The sequence below is a fragment of the Procambarus clarkii genome, chromosome 60 (genome assembly GCF_040958095.1).
Source record: "Procambarus clarkii isolate CNS0578487 chromosome 60, FALCON_Pclarkii_2.0, whole genome shotgun sequence".
Lineage (NCBI taxonomy): Eukaryota > Metazoa > Arthropoda > Malacostraca > Decapoda > Cambaridae > Procambarus > Procambarus clarkii.
This window is the reverse complement of record NC_091209.1, coordinates 15,873,111-15,899,027: the sequence shown is the minus strand read 5'-3', so window position 1 is coordinate 15,899,027 and position 25,917 is coordinate 15,873,111. Positions and strand designations below refer to the sequence as shown.

Here is a 25,917-nt window from a genome sequence, read left to right as displayed (position 1 = left end):
TTATAGCACACTGAATTAAGGGTATAAAATCATCCCAATTGTTGTTATCAAAATTCAACGTGACTCTCAAGGCATCTAACACTTTCCTGTTAGTACGTTCAGCTAGTCCATTACTTGCCGGATGATAAGGCATGATGCTACATTTTTTGATGTTATATAAATCACACAAGCTAGTTAGAATACTATTACTGAATTCCGGACCATTATCTGAAAGGATTACTTTAGGCATACTATATCTACAAATTATTTGGTCATGGAATGCGCTGGCTATGGTTTCTGCTGTTTTGTTCGGGATAGGAACTAGTTCGCAAAACCGTGAAAAATTATCGACCATTACAAGCAAATGTTTGTTCCCTTTCTCTGTTTCCGCAAAATTTGTCAATAAATCCATCGATATTCGTTCCCAAGGAGCTTTAGTTGCTGGGTACACCTGAATTGGATTAGGTCCTGAAACATGTCCCTTGTGCTGTAAACAAGTTAAACATCTGTCAACATAATGAGCAATCTCCTTAGCCATTTTTGGCCAAAAATATTTCAATCGACCTTGTTGGAGTGTACGATCCTTTCCTGGATGTGCACTTGCAGGAGCATCATGGATAATTTTTAACACAGTTGGTACCAAGACAGCTGGAACAACTAACTGACAACATTTCCTCGGGGCTGTCCCTAGCTTTACTACTCTACACAGTAAATTGTCCAACATAACTAGTTCTTTCAATGGTACTGGTGGTTTATGAATCGGGCGAGTGTCTTGCTTAGTCAAAAATTTAATGACGGGTGCCCATATGGGGTCTTGTCTTTGTTCCGTTTCTACTACTGTAGCATCTAATGCTGGGTAATTTAACTGAATCGCAGCTACGTGTCGAGAAAACGCATCCGCTACAACATTTTGCTTTCCTGGAATATATCCAAATGTGGGATTGAATTCTTGAATTGTGAGCAAATATCTAGCAAACTTTCCAACTGGATTCTTATTTTTGAACAAGGGAATTAATGGTTGGTGATCTGTAAGAACATGAACTGGGTAATTATAAATTGTATCCTTGAAATGTTTAAGTGCCCAAACAACTGCCAAGGCTTCTCGTTCTGTTGCACTATAATTTTTCTCTTCTTTGGATAATGTGCGGCTAGCATAAGCTATTGCGTGATCTCTGTGACCTTCTGTTTGAAGTAATGCAGCACCTAGACCTATGTCACTAACATCTGTAACCAACGTAAAAGGTTTAGAAAAATCTGGATACCTAAGGACAGGTGACGAAATCAAGGCTGCTTTGAGTTTTTTGAATGATTGATCCTGGGCCTCTCCCCAAACAAAGGGTTCATCTTTTCTTTGCAACTTGTAAAGCGGAGCGGCTATAATAGAGAATCCAGCAATAAATGAACGATAAAATCCTACAAGACCTGTGAACTGTCTTACGGCTTCTGCGGTACGAGGTGTTGGAAAATCACGGGCAGCAATAATTTTTGATTCATTCAATGTAATACCTGAAGGTGTAACTGTATGACCTAGGAAATTAATCTTTTGCTTTAAAAATGAACATTTTGCAAGCTTTATTTTTAAATTAGCTTCAGCGAGCTTTGCAAGTACTTTCTCAAGGTTCTGGAAATGAGTCTGAACATCTTGCGACATGATTATGAGATCATCAAGGTAAACTAGAAGCGTACTTCCTATCAATCTACGAAATAGATTTGTCATGAGCCGTGAAAAGGTTATTGGACTACTACGCAAACCAAACGGCATTCTTTTGAAATGAAAATGACCATTGGGAGTACTAAAGGCTGTCAATTGTTTACTTTCCTCATCAAGGGGGATTTGCCAGAATCCCTGCAACAAATCTAACGTTGAGAATACTTTGTTTCGACCAATACTTTGCAACAAATCATTTAGAACTGGAAGTGGGAAACGATCAGGTATTGTTACTCTGTTAAGCTTGCGATAATCGATTACAGGTCTCCAAGTCCCATCTCGCTTTGGTACAAGAATCAATGGAGCGTTCCATGGCGAATTACTCGATTCAATTACATCACTCTGTAACATTTCTTCTACAAGTCTATCTGCTTCTGCTCTCTGAGAATGGGGAAGACGGTAAGCTGGTACATAAATAGGCGTAGTTCCTTGTTCAAGGGGAATTTTATGTGTAATGAGAGGAGTGAGACCTAATTTTTCTCCTGGTAGAGCAACAACAGCTCTATTCTTGTTCAAAATTTTCAAAAGCTGAGCCACAGAGTCAGGAAAATCAGTAGGACTGAGGTGTTGCGCTTGCACCTCTGGCTGAGATCCCTGTTCTCCTGGTGTGAGTGTACAAACAGTATGATCCATGGAGACATCATCCACAACTCGCACCGGTAACGAGTAATGGGCAAAATCTACAACATGGGTACCAGACTGGAGATGGATATCGGCATTACTTGTGTTCGCGATAAAAAGTGAGACAGTACCATCCTGCACTGTGTGCCAGGAGGGTTCAACAAATGTACCATTCACTTTACATGTTTCACTTTCCGCAATCACATCCGACAACTCAGGCACTCCCTGAACCTTAACTCTTATTCTGGTGAGAGAATGAGGGTGTAGCACAGTGTCAGTAGCCGTGGAACCACTGACTTCAGAGATGGAAACTGCCAGGCGAGCGAGACAACGAGAATCCGTTAGGGCGTCCCCTTCCAGAAAGTCCCGATACTCATTCTCCTTAACAACTGTACAACTACTATGCTTCAATCGAGTGCCTGTTTTCTCGGGTATGCTACCACGACAATGATCTGACAAACCTACGCTAGCAAGGCGGGTGTCAACAAAATTAACATAATCTGATTGAAGGTTGAACTCGTGGCCCTGTCGATACATGCTACACAAGGGTATGACATGGTCTTTGATACTTATGTTCCAACGATGGGGAAACAATGCAATATTTTCATCAATCATGGTGTACAGACCTAAGAGAATGTCTCCAGGAAAATGAATAATGTCAACAACTAAACATGTTATAGACAATGTGACATCATTGAACTTGAGTGGGAGGTCAATTTCACCCTGAACTTTTACTTTATTTCCTGAAATACCACTTAGAAAAGGTATGTGTGACTGTTTTAAAATAGTAGGGTGCTTACTTTCAATGTCTCTAAGAGCTGAGGGCTTGACAATATTAATTTTTGCACCTGAGTCAAGAAAAACTTTTAAAACTCTACCATGTACAATGGCTGATACAAGGGGACCATCACTTGAGACTGGACAAGTTACTATTTTTGACTTATGTTGTCTGGGATATCTGTGTCTTGTTTGTGTCAAATTTACTGTGGATCCGTCAACATCTACAACTGGTCTAGAGTCAGTGTCCTCCTCTGTCAAGTGTCCAAATCTATTTTGGGTAGCTACTGAATACACAGGGAGGGCACTAGGATTGGCTAGCTTGAATTGGTTAGCGGATGGCCTTGGGGGTTTCCCGACGACATGGAGTGAACATTGTGAGCTCCAGCATTCTGTGACTGAGCATTATAATTTGAAATTGCATTATAGCTGGGCTGGGAGTTGTAATTACGAGAGTTCTGATAATGTCTTGGACGCTGTGAGCCTCGCCAAGACTGACCATGGGAGTTACGAGGTGGAGATGTCCTTTGCCTAGCTCTACAATCCGCAGTGTGGTGACCAACTTGTTTATGGTACGTGCAATATGGAAGCCTAGAATGATTAGATTGATGAGGGGGCCGAGAGAATTGTCTAGGAGGTGATGATCTAGGGGCGGACCAACAGTCCCTTGCAAGGTGGTTACTCTTACCACAATGCCAACATGAGGGAGTGGATGGTTGTGGACTATGGCGTTTCGGCATTTTATGAGGCGGCGAATTTGACTGGGGGCTACGAGCATGGGTACGCTTCTGCGACCAAGAGTTTTGAGAATTTGTGGGAGGATGCTGAGAACTTGTGACTACATTTACAGCATCAGAGGGTGGCAACAGTTGAGCACTTCGGGGAGCTAGTTTATCTGCGGCATTGTTAATAGCCTCAAACACTTCACCAATTTCATGTTTAACACCAAAATTTTGTTGCTCAACGATTGGTTTTGTATGCTCAGGGGCAAAATGCATTAAAGTACCAAATGCTATCATTTTGGCCATAGCCTCAGGGGACAGATTATTGTCTTTATCTAACCAAGTTGAATTATTCATAGCAGAAACTAAGGCATACAGATACTGATCGAGACGGCTAGTAAACGCATTAAACGATTCACCAGGCTGCATGGTGGCATTGGCAATTTTCTTGACTAACCTATATGGGTCAAGGTCTCCTTTATTAACAAAGCGACGGCGAAAGAAATCCTTAAATTCAGGCCAAGACTGGAGGCTAACAATGGCTTTCTCATCAACAACAAAACGTGCATCACCTTTGGTTGTGTCCACGGCTGACCGTGCAATTGCTAAGTATTCGGCATCAGTAGGCTTAGAAAAACGTGCAACTGTTTTCGCTTCAACCTTACTAAACCATGATTCTAATAAACGCGATTCCCCAGCAAAAAGAGGAATAGCCATTTCCTGAGCTGATCTCTGGCCATTGGGACGAGCAACTGTTCCCATTGATTCTGAAGGGGTTTCAACAGTGGTAGGCATTGTCACAGCCGTGGAAGTAATATTTGAACGCAGATTATAATTAAGTGCACCTGGCATCAGAAATAGTATACACAAAAATAAACACAAAAAAATATCAACTTGGCTAAAGTAAAAATGGCAGAAATAAAATTATTAAATTGGGCTAGGCAAGAAAATAATTAAGAACAAGCAAATTGTAAACTAAATTTAGCAATCTTTCATTAAAAAAATGACTGGAATTAGATGTATGTAAATTAATTAAACCAGACTAAGCACAGCAATTTAGAATAAAAACTGGGAAATGCAATTGCAAAATTTCATTAAAAAGATTCAACACAACAAGTGGCAATGCAAGAAATATGGATGTAGCACATAAACTGGACACAGGAATGTATATAACTCCTATGGTAAAAGTTTAAAATAAAATGCTTAAAGGATAAATTTCAAGTTAGGTCTGGAGAAATTAAAAAAAATTATATTGCACAAATCCTTAACTGCTACTAAAACAAGGATTTCTTAATTCACTGGAATTTGAATTTACCAATAACACTCTAGGAGAACAATTAAAATTCAATGAAATTACTGTAAGAAGCAGGAATGTTGAAATCACACAGGAAAACTGTGGGGAGTGCAGTACTGAACCAGCTCCAATATTTAACAAGTCACTGAATGGTTAATTCACAGGATATTATGGGAATTATTACATAAGTCACTTTTTAACACTTGGCACGTTGTTCTCAACTAGCAATTACTTATCTCAGGGTTGTAATTTATGAGGATCACCAGTAGCCAAAGTAGGAGAAGCGTCGTGAAGATCTGAAGAGGCCCATGTGAGGCGTGTTTACAAACTGGATGCGACGGCAGCGCTCCTGGCGGCGGTGGCGCGAGACTCAGGGACCCCACACTGTTCACGCTAGAAGCACGAAGATAAATTCTGACGACGACAATATTGCGACGATGGAATAACCAGTTGATACTTGCGACGATGGCTGACGACGATTGCAGTAGCTTGCACCCTCACGAAGCTTGATACTGTCAGCTTGGGTGGCGGTGGTGGTGGTGGTGGTGGGTGTAATAGGTGGTTCCCACGTGGTGGCGCGAGGTTCAAAAATGGCTGGCGCGGGAAGCTTCCTTCCTCCTCACTGATGAGATGAGTGAACGTTCTCACAGGAAAATATTGACCCTTACTTCTAAAACGTTAGCCTGGAGTAGTGGTTGATGGCAGGACCCCGGTCTGGCACAATATTTGATGCGTGGGTGGCAGGACGGCGGCTTATGGCGGTGGCGGTGGCGGCGGTTTTGGCTGGAACACGAGGCGATGCTGGGTACTGGAACTTTTGCTTCCAGAAAAAAATTTCTGGATCCCACCGCTGCTACCAGTATTCGTTTGCCTTGTTCGGGTTGAATGTAGACACAGTAGTCGCTTCTGTATATATTTATTGAGTGAGGCAAACAGGTGTATAACTGGCCAGCCGAGGTCCACCTACTCTGGGTCTGTGAGGATAACTGAGGCTGCTGGGAGCATGCTTGATGCTCCTCTGTCTGGCATGACGTCAGAGGCCTACTTGCCTGTGATTGGTTACATTTCAACTGACAGAATTTGAGTATAACACATGTTTCTGAAAGCAGTTCTGATGTTAGCCAGCCTCGCATAGGCCGCTGATGTTATTCTTTTGATGTGGGCTTCGAGAGACAGGTTTGGCGTGATATCAACTCCCAGATCTTTCTCTTTGTCCGTTTCGTGAAGGACTTCATCTCTCATTCGGTATCCAGTGACTGGCCTTCTAGTTCCTCCTCCTTGTTTCATTACCTTACATTTACTTGGGTTGAACTTTTGTAGCTATTTGTCGGAGCATTCCTTCAGTTTGTCTAGGTCATCTTGTAGCCTCATACTATCCTCTGTCCTGATCCACCTCATTATTTTTGCATCATCAGCAAACATCGAGAGGAACGAGTCAATTCCTTCTGGGAGATCATTTACGTATATCAGAAACAGTATAGGTTCAAGGATTGATCCCTGTGGGACTCCACTGGTGACTCCCCGCCACTCTGAGACCTCACCCCTCACGGTAACTCGCTGTGTCCTGTTGCTTAGGTACTCTTATGCAGTGGAGAACCTTCCCTTTCACTCCTGCCTGCATCTCCAGTTTGTGCACTAGTCTCTTATGTGGTACTGTGTCAAAAGCTTTCTGGCCGTCCAGAAATATGCAGTCTGCCCAGCCCTCTCTCTCTTGCCTGATTTTTGTTGCCTGGTCATAGAGCTCAATTAATCCTGTTAGGCATGATTTACCATCTCTGAACCCATGCTGATGTGTTACAAAGTTCCTTTGCTCCAGATGTTCCACCTAGTTGTGCTTGTGGAGGTTGAGCTTTGTCTCCTTGGTCCCTCTTTGGTTGGCGAGGGAATTTACACTGTGTGCAGGGCGAGTGTGGGAAGCAACAGGGTGTTGGGGGTAGTGGATAGTGGGGGTGTGTTTGATGAGTGAGGGTGGAGGAGGAGGAGGAGAGAGACGCGCAGGGACCATGCTCACAGCCCGTGCTAGTGTAGCCAGTTTCACCCGGACATAAACACTTGCCATAATAGTAAAAACCAACTACACAAACATTGTGGCATGTGCTCAGTACCACAGTATACACACACCACCACAGTATACACATATGGTTGCATTGTGACTGCCACACATTTGTTTATTACGAATATTACCCGAAATATATTACTACGTTGGGCCTTAACAAAATAAAAGAAAGTCTGGCTTTCATTAATAATTAATGTAAGATCACGAGTTCAGTGTCCACACCTCGTAATTCGAACATTTGATATAAAATATAATTCCTCGTGTACATTTTACAGCTTTAAACTAAATCCAAATTCATAGTCTCAGATTTTTAACTGTCGTTTTTCGTAATAAGCCATTACGGGAGAGGATAAAAACATAAACATTGTGGTCGCTGACGACGGAGACGAACACTGAGTTGGCGTCAAAGATTTATTTGTCAGTGACCAGCTGCAGGACCCCGGCGCTGAGACGAGGTGAGTGCCCGCTGGTCCACAGACCTGACGTTAGCCACTCACCTGGGAGTGTGGCCCTGACTCTAGCCACTCACCTGGGAGTGTGGCTCTGACTCTAGCCACTCACCTGGGAGTGTGGCTCTGACTCTAGCCATCACCTGTGAGTGTGGCTCTAACGCTAGCCACTCACCTGTGAGTGTGGCCCTGACGCTAGCCACTCACCTGGGAGTGTGGCCCTGACTCTAGCCACTCACCTGGGAGTGTGGCCCTAACTCTAGCCACTCACCTGGGAGTGTGGCCCCTAACTCTAGCCACTCACCTGGGAGTGTGGCCCCTAACTCTAGCCACTCACCTGGGAGTGTGGCCCCTAACTCTAGCCACTCACCTGGGAGTGTGGCCCTGACGCACTAACATAAGAAGCCCTAAACACATGAGCGGATATGGCCAGCTTGGTAAATGCAATGACCGAAGTGTTCCTACTGTTGATGACTGAAAAGCGACGACAATCTTGGGATCAGGTTCCCCCCGGCAACCCGACATCGGGAAAAGGCGAAGCAGGATGAAATCGCCGCAGCCTCTCCAGACCACGGGCATGACCAGTGAAAGCGAAGAGTGTAGCGAAGGATGTCATACCCGGTGTGTTCGCGTCTTGCCCCAGCTCCGTCCAGGAGAACGGGAACCATGATGCGGGGAACATATGCAACCTGCGTATAGACGGACGGGACTCTGAAGCCTGACGCGGGCGCTATAAAACCAAGGGGCAGTGGAGAATATGGCGTTGTTACTGAAGCAGCAGTCACGGGCCAGACATCCTCCACAGACAGCTTGGTGCAGTTGTCGCCTTCAAGACACATTTTATTGGTGATTACAGTGTTCAGAAGCGTATAAAGTTACAAGTACATTGGCTATAAATGTTGTGAGTGCGTAAGTTGTCCTTAAATCTTATTTAATGTGGTCAGTTATAAAGTATAAGTTATAGATGTAGTGTGAGTCATGGGACTGACGTCAAGGTTTACAACACGTGAACACCACAAAGATATTTTACTTTATATTTGGATATTTGTAAATTTCATCGCTCACTTGTTTTAGTGGCAGCATTACGTACTATGAAAACTGGCGAGAATATTAATGTATACTGTACATCGGACTGACACATTTCTTGCCATCTCTTATTTGTTTGAATGGTTGTGTACGTGTTGTTGGCGCAATCATACGTTTTCTTTATATTAACAAGTAACCGTACGTACTTCTTTATTATTAATAACAGACTAATTGAGCTCTGTTAGTTCCAAATAGTAAATATAAATTAAAGAAAATGGGACGAGGGTAATTCCGTTTTCTTTTGTAGTTGCATTTCGCAACCTGTCCTCAGTGAGAAGATCCTTTAGACTCTATAGAGATAATGGATTCAAAACCACTACGTAATTTGCTCTGTTATCTGCTCTCTGTGGTTACGTTAGGTTGAGATTTGGTTAGGTTTCATTGCCTTTTGTTACATTAATACATTGTAGTATTATCTGAAATGTGAAATAATAATAATAATAAATTTTATTCAGAAGAAATATGGAATTCAAAAACTATTTATGTGTACCCTTCAACTTCGTTTACAGGATATCAAATTATTCAGACCGTTAAAAAAAAAAACGGGTTCAGCAGATCCTTTTTATATTTTAAACCACCGATTTATAATACAAAAAAGTTATAACCTGAGAATATTCTATGTTTGAGACAAAGGTCCACTTCCAAGTTTACATGTACCCATACACTATTACTGGAACCATAATATGCTTTCAGACAATCACAAATATCTAGATAACTATCCAGGTGGTTTGATGGTGGTGGGGGTTATCTCGGTGTAATGGATTTTCTCTGAAAATGAGATGGTATTTCCTTATAAGCATTCCACTTTGTGCTTATTTAAGTGTGTCTACGGGGAATGAAATATTAGTTATGTAGGTAATTTTAACATTCATAACGTTCTGCCATATCTGCTTCCGTAGTTATGCATAGAGATGGCTTCCAGGGCTCAAGCGCCTTCCATCTGTTTACTTTGTGCACTGAATACCAGTATTTTCATTTCATTTTTAAGTTTCCAACTGTGTCCTGGTTCTGTCCTCCATAGTGGGCACAAGATATATCTTAAGAATCCATTTCATCTATTCCTTTCAGTATCTTATACGTTGTGATCATATCACCTCTGGTCCTTTCGTCTGGAGTGGTTGAGTTCATTTAATCCGGTCCTCGTAACTTCGCCGTCCTATCTCTGGTTTAAAGTCTGGTAGAAAGTGACAATTCTCGCTATAGTGAGATGTCTTGTTTTTCGTAAGGTGCCATGCTAGAGTTGCATGTTCTAGCACTGGCCTGATATAAGCTACGTATAATGTTCTTTTTTGAGTTCTTCCTTAGGTTTATAAATGTGGTCCTAATGTTTCCCATGTGGTGGGGATGTTGTTATATGTTCCTCTGGTGTTGGTGCTGGCGTTCTGTCCACTCCCAGGGCCTCCTCTGTCTCTGACTCCCAGTAGTCTTCCTCTTATGAAGTACTGTCCTTCAGGCCTCTTCCACTCTCCAATTTCATTACTTATACTTGTTGGAATTTATCTCTAATATCTTTGACTGAAGCTTAATTGTAGCTTAAGTCCTGCTGTAGCATTGTACAATCTTTCAGTCGTAACCCTTCTCAGCAGTCTTGCACCATCGGCAAACAATGACAAGCGAGATATTTCCTCCTCAGGTAGATCATTCATATCTAAGATAATGGAAAGAAAATGACGAGGAGAAATCGCTAGGCCAATATGCCTATAAAGCACACGCTACGTGAATGAGAAACAGGTTAGGTAAGGCCAGTATGAGGAGGAAACACTAAGCCAGTTCGACTATATATGAAGACAAGCAACTGGGATAGGACTTACGGGCTATTCATGCCCAATCCACCTCTTGGGTGGCTTAATCTCTATCAATCATCTGGGATAGGACGGTGGGGGGTACCCACCGTCCCTGGCGGGTAGCCCCCTTTCTAATACAATATATATGAGAACATGGCAGTATTCATTACTCAAGTTTTCAGCCCCGCTCCTGTGCCAGATAAGTCCATCTCGGGCTCACCATAGCCCGTGCTACTTGGACTTTTTAGTTCCTAGTAGCTGAATCTTAAACAACAACATACTCATTACTCGGGAGACATTTCCCGTCACGCAGGGTGCAGCCGCACCTCCACAGATCTCCAGTATCATATATTGATACTGGTAATGGCTCAAAAGGGCCACCACTTACGGGCTATTCGTGCCCGTGCCACCTTTTGGGTGGCTTAATCTTCATCAATCATCAGTACTCATTAAGATACGATGCTGAACGTCTGAGAAAAATAACATGATTGAACATTGTATTGCTAGTATGGACAGCGCCAGGTGACTGACCTCTGCTATGTTTACAACACATGGCCACCTTTTACTAAGTGCGGTTTGCATTCACTTTACAAGTTGGCTGCAATAATAATCTAGATTACTTACAAGAATAAAGTAAATAAATAAAAGATTATTTATGTGAACGTTTTCACAGAATTGTATTTATAGATATGCACATAAGTGTGCAATCTAATAGATGTTAATCACGTGAAATCTAAAAGATGTCGAATACAAAATATTTAACGCGAGTGAAAACCGACACTTGAGCCAACGCTGTGAAGAATGTATTTATATGACGTAAGCAGAGAACCAGTTCCTTGTGACGTCACGCGTCTACTAGCTTGGTCTTCCGCAAACACGAGGCTGCGGCGAGCAACAGTGGCTGTCTCGGTGATGAGTCTACAGCCTCACTCACTTCTCAATGATGAGTCTACAGCCTCACTTCTCAATGATGAGTCTACAGCCTCACTTCTCAATGATGAGTCTACAGCCTCACTTCTCAATGATGAGTCTACAGCCTCACTTCTCAATGATGAGTCTACAGCCTCATTTCTCAATGATGATCATTATTAGCGTCTCGTACTGATGACAGCAGTTGTTTCATATTTTAACAACTACTGAACTATTGTTATCTCAGTATGGCAAGCAAAGAATGCTGTATTTACAAAATGAAGAAATAACACCATGTAACAATTTTTGTATCTGGATAGTATTATTTTCTAATTGCTTATGCCTCGAAAGTATAGAAAATGGCTGTTGTTCCCTATCAACCTTTGCTTTGGCTTTTGGTTCAGACAGCTTAGGGAAGACGCCTTGCAGGTACCGGAAAGTGCAGACTCCTTATCCAGAGATATAAGAATGTGTCACAGCTCTAGATAAGGAGTCGGCACCTTTAAAGTAACCTTCAAAACATCCTCCACAAACTAAGACAAAGGCCAAAGCAAAGTTTGAGGGGCCATAATAAGCCTGTCCTCTTTATAGCACGTCGCATTTTGACGTATACTTTACCTAGGACCAAAAACTTTCGTACAAGAAATAGGCAGCGCCTCGCGGAAGTGACCTACTGTCCCGTTTTCTGTTCGTGGGTCCTCCTGGTAGGTTAGGATAAGGCATTTTAATACGACAGTTTCCTGACGTTGCGAACGCTCGCTAGACCGGGCTGGGAATAATAACAATTTTATAATACTTTGGGAGCATAATCAGTTAAAAAATAACACTTACTACCCAGAGACAAAAAAATATATTTCTTTTTTATTTCATAGTGTTATACGCGTGTGGTTTAGAAAGTTGAGATTGAGAAGATCTGCCAGCCTACAGTGGCCCCGTGGTGGCGGGAAGCGCGGGGCTTGTGAAGGCTCCTTCCTTCATGATGACCTTCCCATGTGTATTATAATTTCCAGCATCAATCGTCGATGGTTTCCAGTGCTTAGGCTGGTCCATATAGGTCTATTACAGTTTTAGAGAAAATATCTTCGTTGTTCTGCAATATGGCTCGGAAAAGGTTTTATTTATCTTGAATGTGTTATGCTGGATCTCTTGAAGAAGTGGTCGAGATTGACGTTAGTTAACTTATTAAATATCTTGAATGTCTCAGTAAGATCACCATTACCTAAAGTAATTTAACAGCTTATTGGTTCTTGGGTGATATTCGTCACCTTTACTTTATTTTTCCCTGAGATAATGTGAGGCTTCTATGCTTGAATGCGTAGTCAAGATGGGGACGCACTGTACAAATTTGTAAAGCTGCATGACCCTTTTATTGACTGTATATTTGTACTCTTGATTATTCTGAGCGTTGTTGCCTATTTTAATGGCTACTAATTTAACCCATTAGGCCAATGTAACCTGGGACAGTAATTCTAATAGGTTCTACTGAGTAACGGACAATGCCTTGAGCAGGCATTTAGACCTAGGATTTGACGTCGACGAACCCGTACGCAGATTTATTAAGTAGACGTGCCGTCTAATTTATAATTCAAAGGGGAAATTTGTAATGAGAAAATGAGATATGTATATCAGGGCAGCGCCTGTTCTCGATCGCTCCTGAACTGGGTCACCCACCACCTGGGCGCCCTCTACCTCCCAGTGCCTTCAGTGGTCGATACTGCTCCCGCCAACTGCGTCCTCTGGAAACGTTCCTGGAGAGAGAGAGAGAGAGAGAGAGAGAGAGAGAGAGAGAGAGAGAGAGAGAGAGAGAGAGAGAGAGAGAGAGAGAGAGAGAGAGAGAGAGAGAGAGAGAGATATGGAGATGTATGTCCCATAAATATATCATAATATGAGCTGGTTCAGAATTTACGAGGTAGACAGTTTTTGTATCTGCTTTGTTTTAGTGAAGTATAGCAAATAGATTTGTACAATTCATATGTAGATTAAAGCTGTGCTACTTCTCAGGCATTTACAAAAGGTTTAGTCACTGGGGGGATTCACATCTGTTACTAGACATGCTTTGGGATTACATTAGGCTTACAAATATGATTGATTGTCAATCCACACTTGCCAGTATTATCGTCACAACACCACGGGTGAAAATATGCATATAGCGGCGTTAGTGAAGGGAATGGTAGTCAGTAGACGGTCGCTGACAGCCTGAAATGGTAAGGGAATAACATGGATGTACAACTGCTGTGAAGAGTGAACATATTGACATTTTTCTTTGATCAACAACAGGATCCTCCATCAGCTGGTACCTGCTGTCGGGGTGATATAAGATTGTTTTATATATATATCCGGGGGATATAAGATATATTTGCATGTAATGCAAGTAGTAATAAAAGAGGAGTTAGGACCACAGGATTATAAACCCATGGAGCCCCCATACCCGGCGAAGCCGTAAATGCCAAAACTCTGTTAAATTTTAAAGTCATATTGGAAAAGATCATCATGGCAAATGGTGGGGGGGGGGGGGGCCTTCGACAAGCCGCCGACTTCCTCTCCTCGTCGAGACCACTAGTGTTAGTGGCCCTCAAGTAAATTCAGGTAAAGTGGTGTTAGTGACTGCCATTTCAGCATCCAGGCGAAGTAGCAAAGTCCCTGGATACCCTCCTCATCATGGACCTAATATTCACTAAAACCGTGAGTATACCCATGAGCGAAGTTCCCAAGTTTAAATTAGCTGCAAGGTGTGGACTGGATGGCATTGGGCCGGAATTACAAGGGGAAAGCGCCAAGCCATTGCAACTATATAGCACTGGGAAGGGATCAGGATAGGAATTTAGGATGGGACGGGGGGAAGGAATGGTGCCCAACCACTTGGATGGTGAGAGATTGAACACCGACCTGCATGAAGTGAGACCGTCGCTCTACCGTCCAGCTTCCCACTCCCTGAGTTACGTAAGGTTCTCCCTGGTCAAAATAAATGCAACACACAATATTAGGTTTCTTTAGAGGTCCATACAACACAACCTTTCTCTGTCTTTCATCATAAGCGTGCATTAGTTATTGTGCCCGCCAAATAAACTTTTCTTGTTAGTTTCTTGACACGGGTACAGGGAGAGACATTTAGGATACAGGTAGTCACCAGGGATACCGGGAAAGACCTGGTAGTAAACCGATTGGTAGATCGTGTTGCAAGACGATCTTAACCTACTTGGTACAGTAGCGTAAGACTTAAGATGAACTGTGGTAAGGGAGAACTCTGTAATACGCCTGCTAACAGATGTAATCTTCTCCTGTCCCCTCTTGTGTAGATGAAATTAAGTCTACTTCAAATGTATTAATGTTCAGATACATTAAGAAACAGAAACAGTCCGAGCTGTATTGCTGAAATAATATGTAAGTGTTAATTCTAGAAACTGATTCCAATTGAAATCTTGCCAAGACAATTCATCAGAGACAAAATCTAAAAAAAAAAAAAGATTTCTGGAAATATTTTATCCATTGACACTCGTAATCTTTTACTTGATTAGAAAAATAAATGTTATTTCCTGGGTACAAAATTGATAAGATATTTTGAAAAGCAAACTGTCTCTTTACGTTTCGAGGATGTATTAAAGTCCCTAGTTCATGGAAAATTGAAATAAAAATTGAAAATAAATCTACAGTATATGTATTTTAGCGCTATGTATTTGTATCTATGCTGTAAGCAGAAATATGACCTATTAAAGTACTGTATATGGAGTTTTAAAATGCTTAATATTTAAATGATATGAGTAAAGTTAATGAACAATAGGTGCCTATTGAACAGTTAATGAACAATGTGCTGCTAGCCTATTCTCTATGAAAGATTACATATTGTAGATACAAACTAGCTATAAATATAAGGCACTACGGGCTCACCATAGCCCGAGCTACTTGGAACTTTTTGTTCCAGGTAGCTAATCTTTAACAACAATAACAACACAGCTATAAACAGGTTCATCGAATCCATAAAACACAGTGATACTGGATCTCCAAATTTCTCAGCTAGTTGTGGCATGGGTTACCCATTTCTCGACTACGAGTTAATGGCTATAAACCATAATCTTGTGTGTTTCCTTACTGACGCGAGCAGGCGGCCGGCAAGGACTGGCGGTGAAAGTCGGCCGCGAGGGTCACTGATCTGTCTTTCTCGCTCCACCCCTGGCTTTTTTTTTGTCATTTATCTTACTCCCGCCTATATAGGTCAGTCTAGCTGCTCTTTGTGTTATACAGCACACTATTATTAGTTTATTGTGATTCAGTTGTTGAGCTCATATGTGCAGTTTTCTACTACACCCACAGGATCAACCCGTCTTCGTAGTAGAACATCGCATTTGACGCATTCTTTACCTAAGGTCAAAAATCGTTGTACTGTACTAGAGAATGGTAGCTGCTCGCAAAATTGACATATTGTCCCGTTTAGGGTCCTCTGGTAGGTTAAGATAAGGGCATTTTAGTACGGGAGTTTCTTGACGTAGGGAAATCTTAGGAGGACGGGCTGTGGGTATGGAGGGACATATTTAGAGGAAATGAACTAAACTTCTTTCTGTCATACGAGAGGATTTTACCATTTTGCCACTGATGATCATCTATTAGGCTGTCATAAGGCCCACTAAGGTCGAAATGTATTTAAAAGTTTATAAATCATATTAAATTACAATTTTGTGTATCTAATGAACAAATTAGTAAACAAATAATGAATTTGTTTTCTGTATCTATGCGAACACGGGTTCATTGCCCGAGCCCATTGTGTGACTGTAGCCTTTCAACTAGTTAAGTGAAAGGTCATGTTACCAAGTGGACACAATTTCTAAAAGTAGAATTAATTCGACGTTGAATTAACGTTAAATTGGCGTTTCTCTTATTATGCCAACTGGGTTATAGGCTTTATAGTTATGAACCAACACCCCAGATCGCACAATTTCCAAGAGCAACGCCAATTCAACGCAGTAACAACGTTAATTCAACGCTGAAATAACGTTAAGTCAAATAACCGACACCACATGGATAGTGTGCCAACTGGGGCTTAACTCAACAATTAATGTTTTTTTTGGCCTATCAACCTCTGGAGGGTTATTAACTTTAAGACCACTACAATAGCTTCCTGACCATCCAGCAAGTATACTCTATTTCTGGACATAATCCAGAACTAAAGTTATTCTCTCAGTATATATAACAGGGAACGGGGTGCGCCACTTGCTAATAATCACAGTTCGAGAAAAAGTTGGAAAGAGATCACCAGCTGTGAATCCAATACTGTAATGGTGTTGGAGCGAGTATATTATTGATATACACGCTGTAGTGTTTTAATCATAAACATGATTGCGGCTGCTGGGATAACAAGCATTTGCTAGTGTCTTTGAGAATGGACTGGGGTGAAATTGGCAGTTTGTGACCTCACTGTATTTGTTGTTTTATCTTGGGGTAGGACGGGATCCGGTACCATACCATCTCTGCACCATTCTGAGCACGTGAGCATGTGAATGTGGTGGTGGTTATTAACTGCACAAGGGTTATAAGGCCGTGACATTAATTAGCATACTTGCCAAACACCAAATATACCTCAGTCCTCAACATGGCACAGGACTAAAGTATAATCACGATGGCAACAGAGCAAAAAATACTCGGGTTATAAGCACTGAGAGATGGGGTATACAGTTTTTTTTTTATAGATATATACAAGAGTTGTTACATTCTTGTACAACCACTAGTACGCGTAGCGTTTCGGGCAGGTCCCTGGAGTACGATCCCCGCCGCGAAGAACCGTTGTTACAACCAAGTACACATTTTACTGTTGCGTTAAACAGCGGCTACAGTTAAGGATTTGCGCCCAGTTAATCCTCCCCGGCCAGGAGGAGGATATGTGTACAGTATATATCAAGTGTGAACACCATCAGCGCTGTCCTGCATAACAGTTGAGTTGAGTTTAGTTCATTTATTATGCACCCCATACCCATCTTGTGGGCGGTAGTGGAAAGGGGTTACAGAGGCACATAATGGGTTCAGGGACTGAACCCCACAATTCATTTAGCTAAGCAAGTTACAATCTTGATGAGCTAGTTACAAAATTCAATATAAGTCGTCACATCAACAATGGGTTCGAGATCATGCATGAGAGCCCGTTGTTATTGTCGAGGTCAAGGTCACTGTCTCATTTCTGCTTTTGTAACTGGTTTAGATGTTTTATTATGGATCTCATATTGTTCTTCCCATACTGTGGGTGGCGGTGAAAGGGTTTTGCTAGCCATTCTGTATAGGGGTTTCTTGAACCGCAGTCATTGTTACGTAAGCTAAGCAATATATGTTTGTGGCAAATTAGTTTTAGTTTTTAGCAAATTTGTGGCTAGCTTTAAACTAGTTTATCAAGACTATAAATTGGTTAGCTAAATGAACTTTGTGGTTCAATCCTTGAGCCCATTGTGTGCCTCTGTAACCCTTACCTCTACTGCCCACAGGATGGGTATGGGGTACATAATAAATCAGCTAAACTAAATTTCATTTGTGATAAGTTACTAGATTAGTAGCTCACAGTTCTGTAGTTAATGCAGTTAATGTTAATAAGATAAACAAGTAAAAAAATGCAGGGAGTGCAAATTTACACAATAGCTATAGGCCAATATTCACCGGCATATTTCTTTATTCAACTGAAAATATGTAGAGAAATTATTGCTTGACTGGAGGATGTCAATATATGAATTTCTTGTTCTCTATCTTGTACTTCTGATTTAGTTTGAGACTTTAGAAATATTGTATAGGTCCAAGGACTAAATAATTTGTAGTTTTTATTTATGGCTCCTCTTGGAATCTTGTACACCCACCTATTCTTAGAAGTTTTACCTGTTTTAAATTTGATGAATGATTTTTGGTGCATATACATTAACAGGCATGGCAGACTATTTTATTGGTTAAATATCTTCTGAAGGAACAATTTTACATGAGAAAGTATTGAGGCAATATGATAGGATTAATCTCTCATCCCTGGACCCCCCCCCCCCCCTTCCTAGAAATGTGCACTTCTGACTTTTCAGATTCAAATGTTTATTCAGGATGATGGTTTATTCATTCACATTGATGGATTTATAGATAGAGCTAGTACATACAATGCCTAAAGCCACTATGACGCAAAGCATTTCAAGCAGGAAAAACACTAAAGACTAAAACTTAATACTAATTGAGATTAAAGTATACTGTACTTTAATCTCAAGTATAAAGTAAAGACTAATTTTGTTTCTGCAAGATTATACGACGAGCCTTGTCACATATACTGTACATTGTTTACTGTACTTGAGTTAAATACTGCTCTATTTTATTTTTAGTCATCTACATGTTTAGGATATATTGAAGGTTAGAATAAGGTAGATTGAGGGATTAATGATGCTGGCAGTTGATGCACCCTAAATCCTTGTCTAACCTGGTGACAATACATTTTTTCTGTTGCACATTTGGAAATGATTAGGCCATTCAGTTGATGGGATCTGTCTAGTCAAATGAAGTGATTATTGACAGGTTTTGGCTTAAGAATTGTTAGAACTGTACCATTTTTGCCTAGTGGTTAACCAATTTTGGCTTGTGCATCCCTAGATCAAATTAATTGTGCCTCATGCTCCCCACATCAAGAACGTTATTGATGCCGTCAAGAGCCTCAAACTGCCAACCACATATGCAGTAGGTAATGTGTGCCTCATACTTTTGAGGCCCCAATTTGAATGTCCAATGATCCAAGTGATTGAAATACTGAAAACTATAAAAATAAATACAAAATAAAAATACAAAATAAACAAAATTTGTAAATCTTCTATGTACGTTTCCTGAATAAAAAATTAATTTAATTTAATAATAATTTAATCATTTAAATTTTAATTTAATTTACTGTATATACCCAGTAATTATATATTAATTTATACTGTATTTATATATTGTCATCTCTAATTATATGTAGTTATACAATTTGTCTTGAAATAAACTTTGACTTGCTATCAACAATATCTTGACATGCAAAGTACAGTACATGTACTATCGTTTGCATTGTCTTTCATTAATTTCGTATCATGTCATAATAGGGATTGCCATAAATGCCAAAATACTACAGAATTTCAAACTCCCGATCAATAAAATCATCAGGACAAATGGGGGGGTGGGGAGACCTTTGACAAGCTACCAGCTTTGTGTCCTTGCTGAAGCCACTAGAAAGATAGTGGCTCTTAGGTAAATTCGGGTAAATATCTATGCATAATGTACTACATGATGTACACCATGGTGGCTGGGACAACCCCAAAATGTTGTGCCATCTAAGTGCTGAGAGACGACCCCCCCCCCCCTCCCTAAATAATATACTTTTTTATTAACACCATTTGGTATATCTTCATTTGAGCAGCTCCCCTAGACTGTATGAAGGGGGAATAAAAAGTGTCAAGAGCTGGTTACATGATGCTAAAAATACCCATCACAAAGGATGGTTAGCCATACAGGGCCATGTGATAAGTAGTCTGCACTGGCAAACTATGGCTGCACATTATTAGAGTAGAGAGTAGAGACGGGTAGAGTAGAGTAGAGACCTGCCCGAAATGCTGTGTGTGTTTGTGGCTTTTCACAAATATAAGAACACTGTTATGTACTCTCACAATCCAATGCACCTGCTTGTATATAAATAAATAAATAAATAAATAAATAAAAAAAGTAAAGATAAAATATAAAACTCTGTAGATTCAACCCAGAACGTTTCATCTTTCCCCCTTCCCCATGACCTTCCCCCTACACCTAGCAGTCACCCTGCAAAGCTTCATGTGTGTAGCACCAAGCTTCTGGCCTCCAACCTTAGATAGACAGACAGACAGACATCTTTTTTATAGATATAGATAATTTTAATGATTAGAGCAGGTTATTATTAGTACTGTACATATTTTTGGTGTAAGGATTATGAATGTACCCAGAGGGCTCCTTTGGCAGACATTACTTACTGTTTACAATGAAATGTGGTCACTTTCAACCACTGTGTAGTAGGGCAAGTATTTGTATTCTCCAGGTGTCTTCAATGTTTTATAATAAAATTATTTCTTCTACAGAAGTGGGTATGGATTATGTCAACACTCCTCATGTTGTGGCGATGGTTGGCTTGCCTGCCCGTGGCAAGACCTACATTGCCATGAAGTTGGCACGATATCTCAACTGGGTTGGCCTTCCCACTAAAGGTTTGTTACTTTTTATGCCAGTTTACGATTTCATTTTTATAAAAAAAAATAATATTCTTGTGGGAGTCTTATTATTCAATATTGTACTGCACAGTACTGTATTTTCATTATAAATACTGTGTATGTAAATGTAGATAAATAAATATCTTATTTAATTTTAAGTATTATGCCAATAAGCATATACTGTATCTGAATAAGCATATATTCTCCTAATTTTGTTATGTCTGAAACACTTCACACTTTAGTGGCTTGATGCATTGTATTTGTTTTACCATTACTCCTCCAATGTTCATATATCGTATGTATATACTCAGGGCCAATGCTACCATTGCACCAACTAAGCAGCCACCCGGGGTGCAGACCTCAGAGGGATTCAGTACTAACCTTTGCAGGCCATAGTTTTATACAAATTTGTTGTTTTACATAAAAAAAATGATGTGTTACATACTCTTGCAATTTAAACTAAATTTAGCAGTGTCATGTCTTGTGCTGCTTAATTTTTCCTAAAAGAAGTTCAATTTTAAAAATCGGAGAGGATTTATTTATTTATTTATTTTTTGTTTGCAAGTACAGTGCAGTAGTTGGTCTTGCTTAGAGCATGAAATAATCTGGCACGAGCCCTGTATGTACTCTTGCATAAATAAAATATTACTATTATGGTTATCATCACCATAATATGTCATATATATATACTGGTAATAAATGCTTACCTTGTTTCTCCAGTATTCAATGTTGGTGATTACCGACGACAAGCTGTGGGCAACTATCGGGGTCACGACTTCTTCCATCCCAGGAACAGAGAGGGAACCAATGTCAGAAACAAATGTGCACTTGATGCTCTCCAGGCAAGTGAACTATGACCTCTCAGCTATGCTGTAAAGGTCAATGTTACACATTATCTTCGGTAGCTTTTGAGATAATGATTTGCTATAAAGAAATCTTTAATTTTTAATATTTTTAAATCATTTTGCTTTTCTTTGTGATTATAGCAATTATTCTTGAGGGTGTAAGAGGTAAAAATCAATGGATGAACATACTGTTCTGTATTTACAGAGTTTATGGTATGCTGCTCTGTATATTGTACATAAATGTGTATAATATATGATTCTCTCTAGGAATTGTAATGTGAATTACCCTTTTGCATTAGATACATATGTGGTCTTCTCATCCATCTGAAACTTTTATTTATTTATTTATTTACTAGAAGGTACAATGGGTTTGTGAGATTATATAATATTGGTATTTTTACATTCCTGCAAAGCCACTAACCCACATAGCATTTTGGGCAGGTCTGAACTAGTATTAAAACTAGTATTAGCTTAAAAATATTACAATGTTAGCATATTTTGTGATTAAATAGTAATGTTCCTCGCTGCTATGAACTTTAATACTGTTGCTGACCATTATAACTTCTAAAATACTGAAGAAAATAAAATTAAATGGACAGTGGAACGTCTAGGGAGGGCTTACTTTGTAATTGAAAGAATGCATGGCTTTAGACATGGATAGACATGCCTTAGCTAGCAATTCTATGACAAGCTAGCCAAGATGGGTAGATTACATCTTTGCATGTCTACCGAAAAGCTTTCAACACTGTCCCTTGAAATAGGCTGACCCCACAAGATGTAAAAGTAGACTGGTAACTGGGAAAACACTGGACTGTATTAAGGAATATCTAAGATAGGAAACAGAGGTTTGTAGTGAGAGGTGTCAGGATGGAAGGAAGTCGCAGGTGAGGTACCAATTGGCTCAGTTCTGTGGACCACAACTGTTCCTAATTTGTATGAATGACCTGGAGACGGCAGGATCACATGTGTAAATATTTTCAAGTGATGCTGTATCTAATGATAAAGGAAAGGAATAAAGTGATGGACAAATGAACACAAGCCCATGGAGCCGGGAAAAGAACAATTTAAATACAAATTTAAAATGTAAAGTAAATATTCGGAGAGGGATATTGATACAATATGATAAGCATTAACAAAGTAGGAGTGACAATTCTTACTGTACTGTACATATGCATTAGATCAAAAGCTCATGTCTTACTCTTTTTTTTTTTTTTCCCCAGGATGTGTGCGAGTTCCTCCAGTCAGGAGGAATGGTGGCTGTGTATGATGCAACAAACTCGAATGAAGAGCGTCGTCAGTTGATCCATCATGTTATCTGTGAGCGTATGGGCTACAAACTCTTCTTCATCGAGTCAATATGCAATGATCCAAATATAATTGAAACAAATATTATGGTATGTCCTTTTATGTTTTAGAAATATATATACTGTACTTAATTTGCAAATGTATGACTGAAACAAACACAAACACGTATAACGTGAACTGAAAATGACAATATCTCGACTTGTTAAGGATGCAGGATTGAATAAAACCACATTTAGTTTATATCCTATGTGTAGGTTGGTTTATTAGTCTTCTCTCACATTGTGAGATTCTTTGTACATGTATAAATTGTTTGTTAGTTTTTCTGGGGGGGAGCCTTTTGTTGCTCTCTTAAGCTGTATGTAGAGCATGTTGAAATGGTTACCATCTCAGCATGTAGGACTCTATGGCCTTGTGGGCCATGGAGTTCTAGAGGCCTAGCAGCGACTGGAGCCAGAACCCGGACGCTTTAGAGGCGCAGGGAATGGTGACATTTATCTTCGCCACCTCACTGACGAAGGCAACCAGAAAGACAGCAAGTCAAATGAGTGGGAGAGGTGGGGAGAAATAGCTCGTGGTAGTTCAGAGAGAATTCGATCATTTATTTACAAGGTTGCGGGTATTCTTTCAGTCAGTTTTGAGACTTCAGTCTCTTTAAATCCAGCAATAGTTTGTTTTGACTCGGACTTACTGTTGCCTCCCCTAGTGAGGTGGCAAAAATAAACATCACTGCTCCCTGCACGTCTATGAGGGGTTCTGGGTTCTGACATGTGTTCCCAGTAGGCTTCTAGAACTCTGACTGCTGTGACCCAGTAGACAGTGACCATCTTGGCATAAAGCTTCAGTGAGCTCACTTAGAAATTGGCATTTCATTACATTCAATGTTTGTTTTTTGTTGGATTAATATTATAAATTAAAATGCATATCAGTACAGTACCTGTAATAGAAAATTTTATAATAAGATAATAGTAATTTAATAGTAAAGTGCAGTTGACTCCTGGTCTTTGCAGGGATGCATTCCAAAACACCTCGGATTTAAACAATACACATAGTGTTTTGAGAATGTTAAGTGAGAAAATTGGATGCATTCCAGAATCAAAAATTGTATATTATAAACGACAAATAATTTATGTAAAAGGCTTAAGTAATTAATAAACTGTACCGTATTATGCTAACAATATATATTTATTGCAAAAAAATTAATAAAATAAAAATCTTAATTCTCTTTGGTTTGTTAGAAATACCATTACTCGAATTTCTGAAAATGGTGTAAGTTAATATGAAATTAACAGTTATTAATTTCAATAGATTTTCATGCCACAGTTAAAAATGTGTCTTTTTGGTTCCGACAGCTCTCTACGAGATAAACTTGGGTAAAACTGATTGCTTGCAAGTATAGTCTCTGTTGCATCCCATTGCATAGCACTATTAATCAACTGTTCTGCACTGAATACTTTTTTTCCAAACAAATACAGAAGGCTTAACCTGTGGCGGACATTATTTTTATATTTTTATGTGAATGAGGACTCAAATGTATATTGCACATGAGTAATGTCCCTATAGATATCGTGTAGCATATTATATATATATATTAATATAATATATATATATATATAATATTATAATATACACAGTATAGTTATAATCCAAACTATAGGAGTGTAAGGTGACAAACCCAGACTACACTAACATGGAGAAGGAGGATGCCGTGAAAGACTTCCTCAAGCGTATTGAGCACTACCGCACTATGTATGAGCCACTCGATGAAGACAAGGAGAGTCAGTACAGCTTCATGAAGATATTTGATGCAGGTAATGTATGGCTTCTGATTATTGATGATGGTAGTGTGTTCATTGTAGCTCTTAGGGAGATTTTATGCTTTGTTTTACCCAGTTTGAAATGAAATAAAGGCCATTGATAAGCATTAGCAGAGTATAACGGTAGATAGACAAATAAAGATGAATGCAACCCAAACAGCTTTAATAGGCTCCTTCCTCCTCTCGTGTACAATAACATCTACCGTATTCTTGTGGAAGTACCAAAAATATGGGTTCATGATTTTCCAATTTAAGAAAACTTTAACAATAAATATAACCCGACTCGTGTGGTGACAGAACCTTAAATTTTTTTCTTCCACTCATAAAACACTGCATCAGAAAGTCTCTAATTAATAATAAAGAATCACATGAGATCCCTCTTAGTGATATTTTATAATATAATTTGCATTGAATAGAAGCAGAACCTTAACAAACTGGTGCATACCTTATGGTCCACTGCAGTTAAAGATGAAAGCAACTGAGGGTACCTGGACATGGAGTTTCCAAGCCCTAACATCATGGGAAAGGACAGGTGCAAACAGGGCACAGCTGAGCACTACAAGGAAAACCTTGAGAAAAGGGGCCATCTCCTTCCAGTCGAGTCCTTCAGTATGACTGCCATTTATCCAAGGAAAACTGTGTTGTATACCAACCAGGAGGAAGCCAGGAGCCATGCATCTATCTTAGCTGCATGGTTCCAGTCCCAAAGCCAGAACCGATGTAAGTCTGCTAAATCCTCAGTTGGGGAGAGACGAGATGATGGAAATCTGCATGATAGGTTTATATTAGCTATGAACTGGAGCCTGGAAATACACCCGAAGGAAAGTATAAAAAGCATCCAGCTCAAATGCAGATGGGGTTAAGAAAATTCATCCCTATTGAGCAACAATTCCTCTGGGCCAAGAACCAAACACCAAAGAGGCTCAAAGGGCCACCATGGACTCTCCTTCATTAAAGTCTAAAAATCTAGTGTGGTGTCTTTTTCCTGAGCTCTATGAGTGCAAAGGTAGAGAAAAACTGGCCATCCAACTGCCAAAGAATGGGATGTCAATGTATATTAAACACAATGCAAAAACCTGATGCTGGATACCCTCCTCATAAAGCTATGCTGCACCACCTGGCTCAACCAGAGGCCACAAAAGCCAATATTATTCAACATACCACTGCATGAGAAGACTGCTTGGCAGAGGGTGAAAGTACTAATACTCCTGAACCCAATAAACAGTGATGGAGACAGCAGGATTGACCAGAGGGATCCAAAAAATACTCCTTCATATGCAGCACGTAGGCCAGACTAATCATCTTGGCTGAACAAATCCAACTGAACTCCTAACCTTAACTACTCGGTGAGGGACAGTGCAGGGCCAGACC

At 40.1% G+C, this 25,917-nt stretch overlaps 1 protein-coding gene across 2 annotated transcripts in view; it reads left to right on the top strand.

Moving 5' to 3' along the window:
* Nucleotides 1-25,917, top strand: part of LOC123766786 (6-phosphofructo-2-kinase/fructose-2,6-bisphosphatase 1) — a 100,286-nt gene that overhangs the window by 41,076 nt on the left and 33,293 nt on the right. For both annotated transcript variants that reach the window (XM_045756162.2, XM_045756161.2), the window contains exons 2-5: nucleotides 20,454-20,579; nucleotides 21,303-21,424; nucleotides 22,648-22,821; nucleotides 24,387-24,540. In XM_045756162.2, the coding sequence (XP_045612118.1) occupies nucleotides 20,454-20,579; nucleotides 21,303-21,424; nucleotides 22,648-22,821; nucleotides 24,387-24,540 (576 nt within the window). The remainder of the gene's footprint in view (nucleotides 1-20,453; nucleotides 20,580-21,302; nucleotides 21,425-22,647; nucleotides 22,822-24,386; nucleotides 24,541-25,917) is intronic.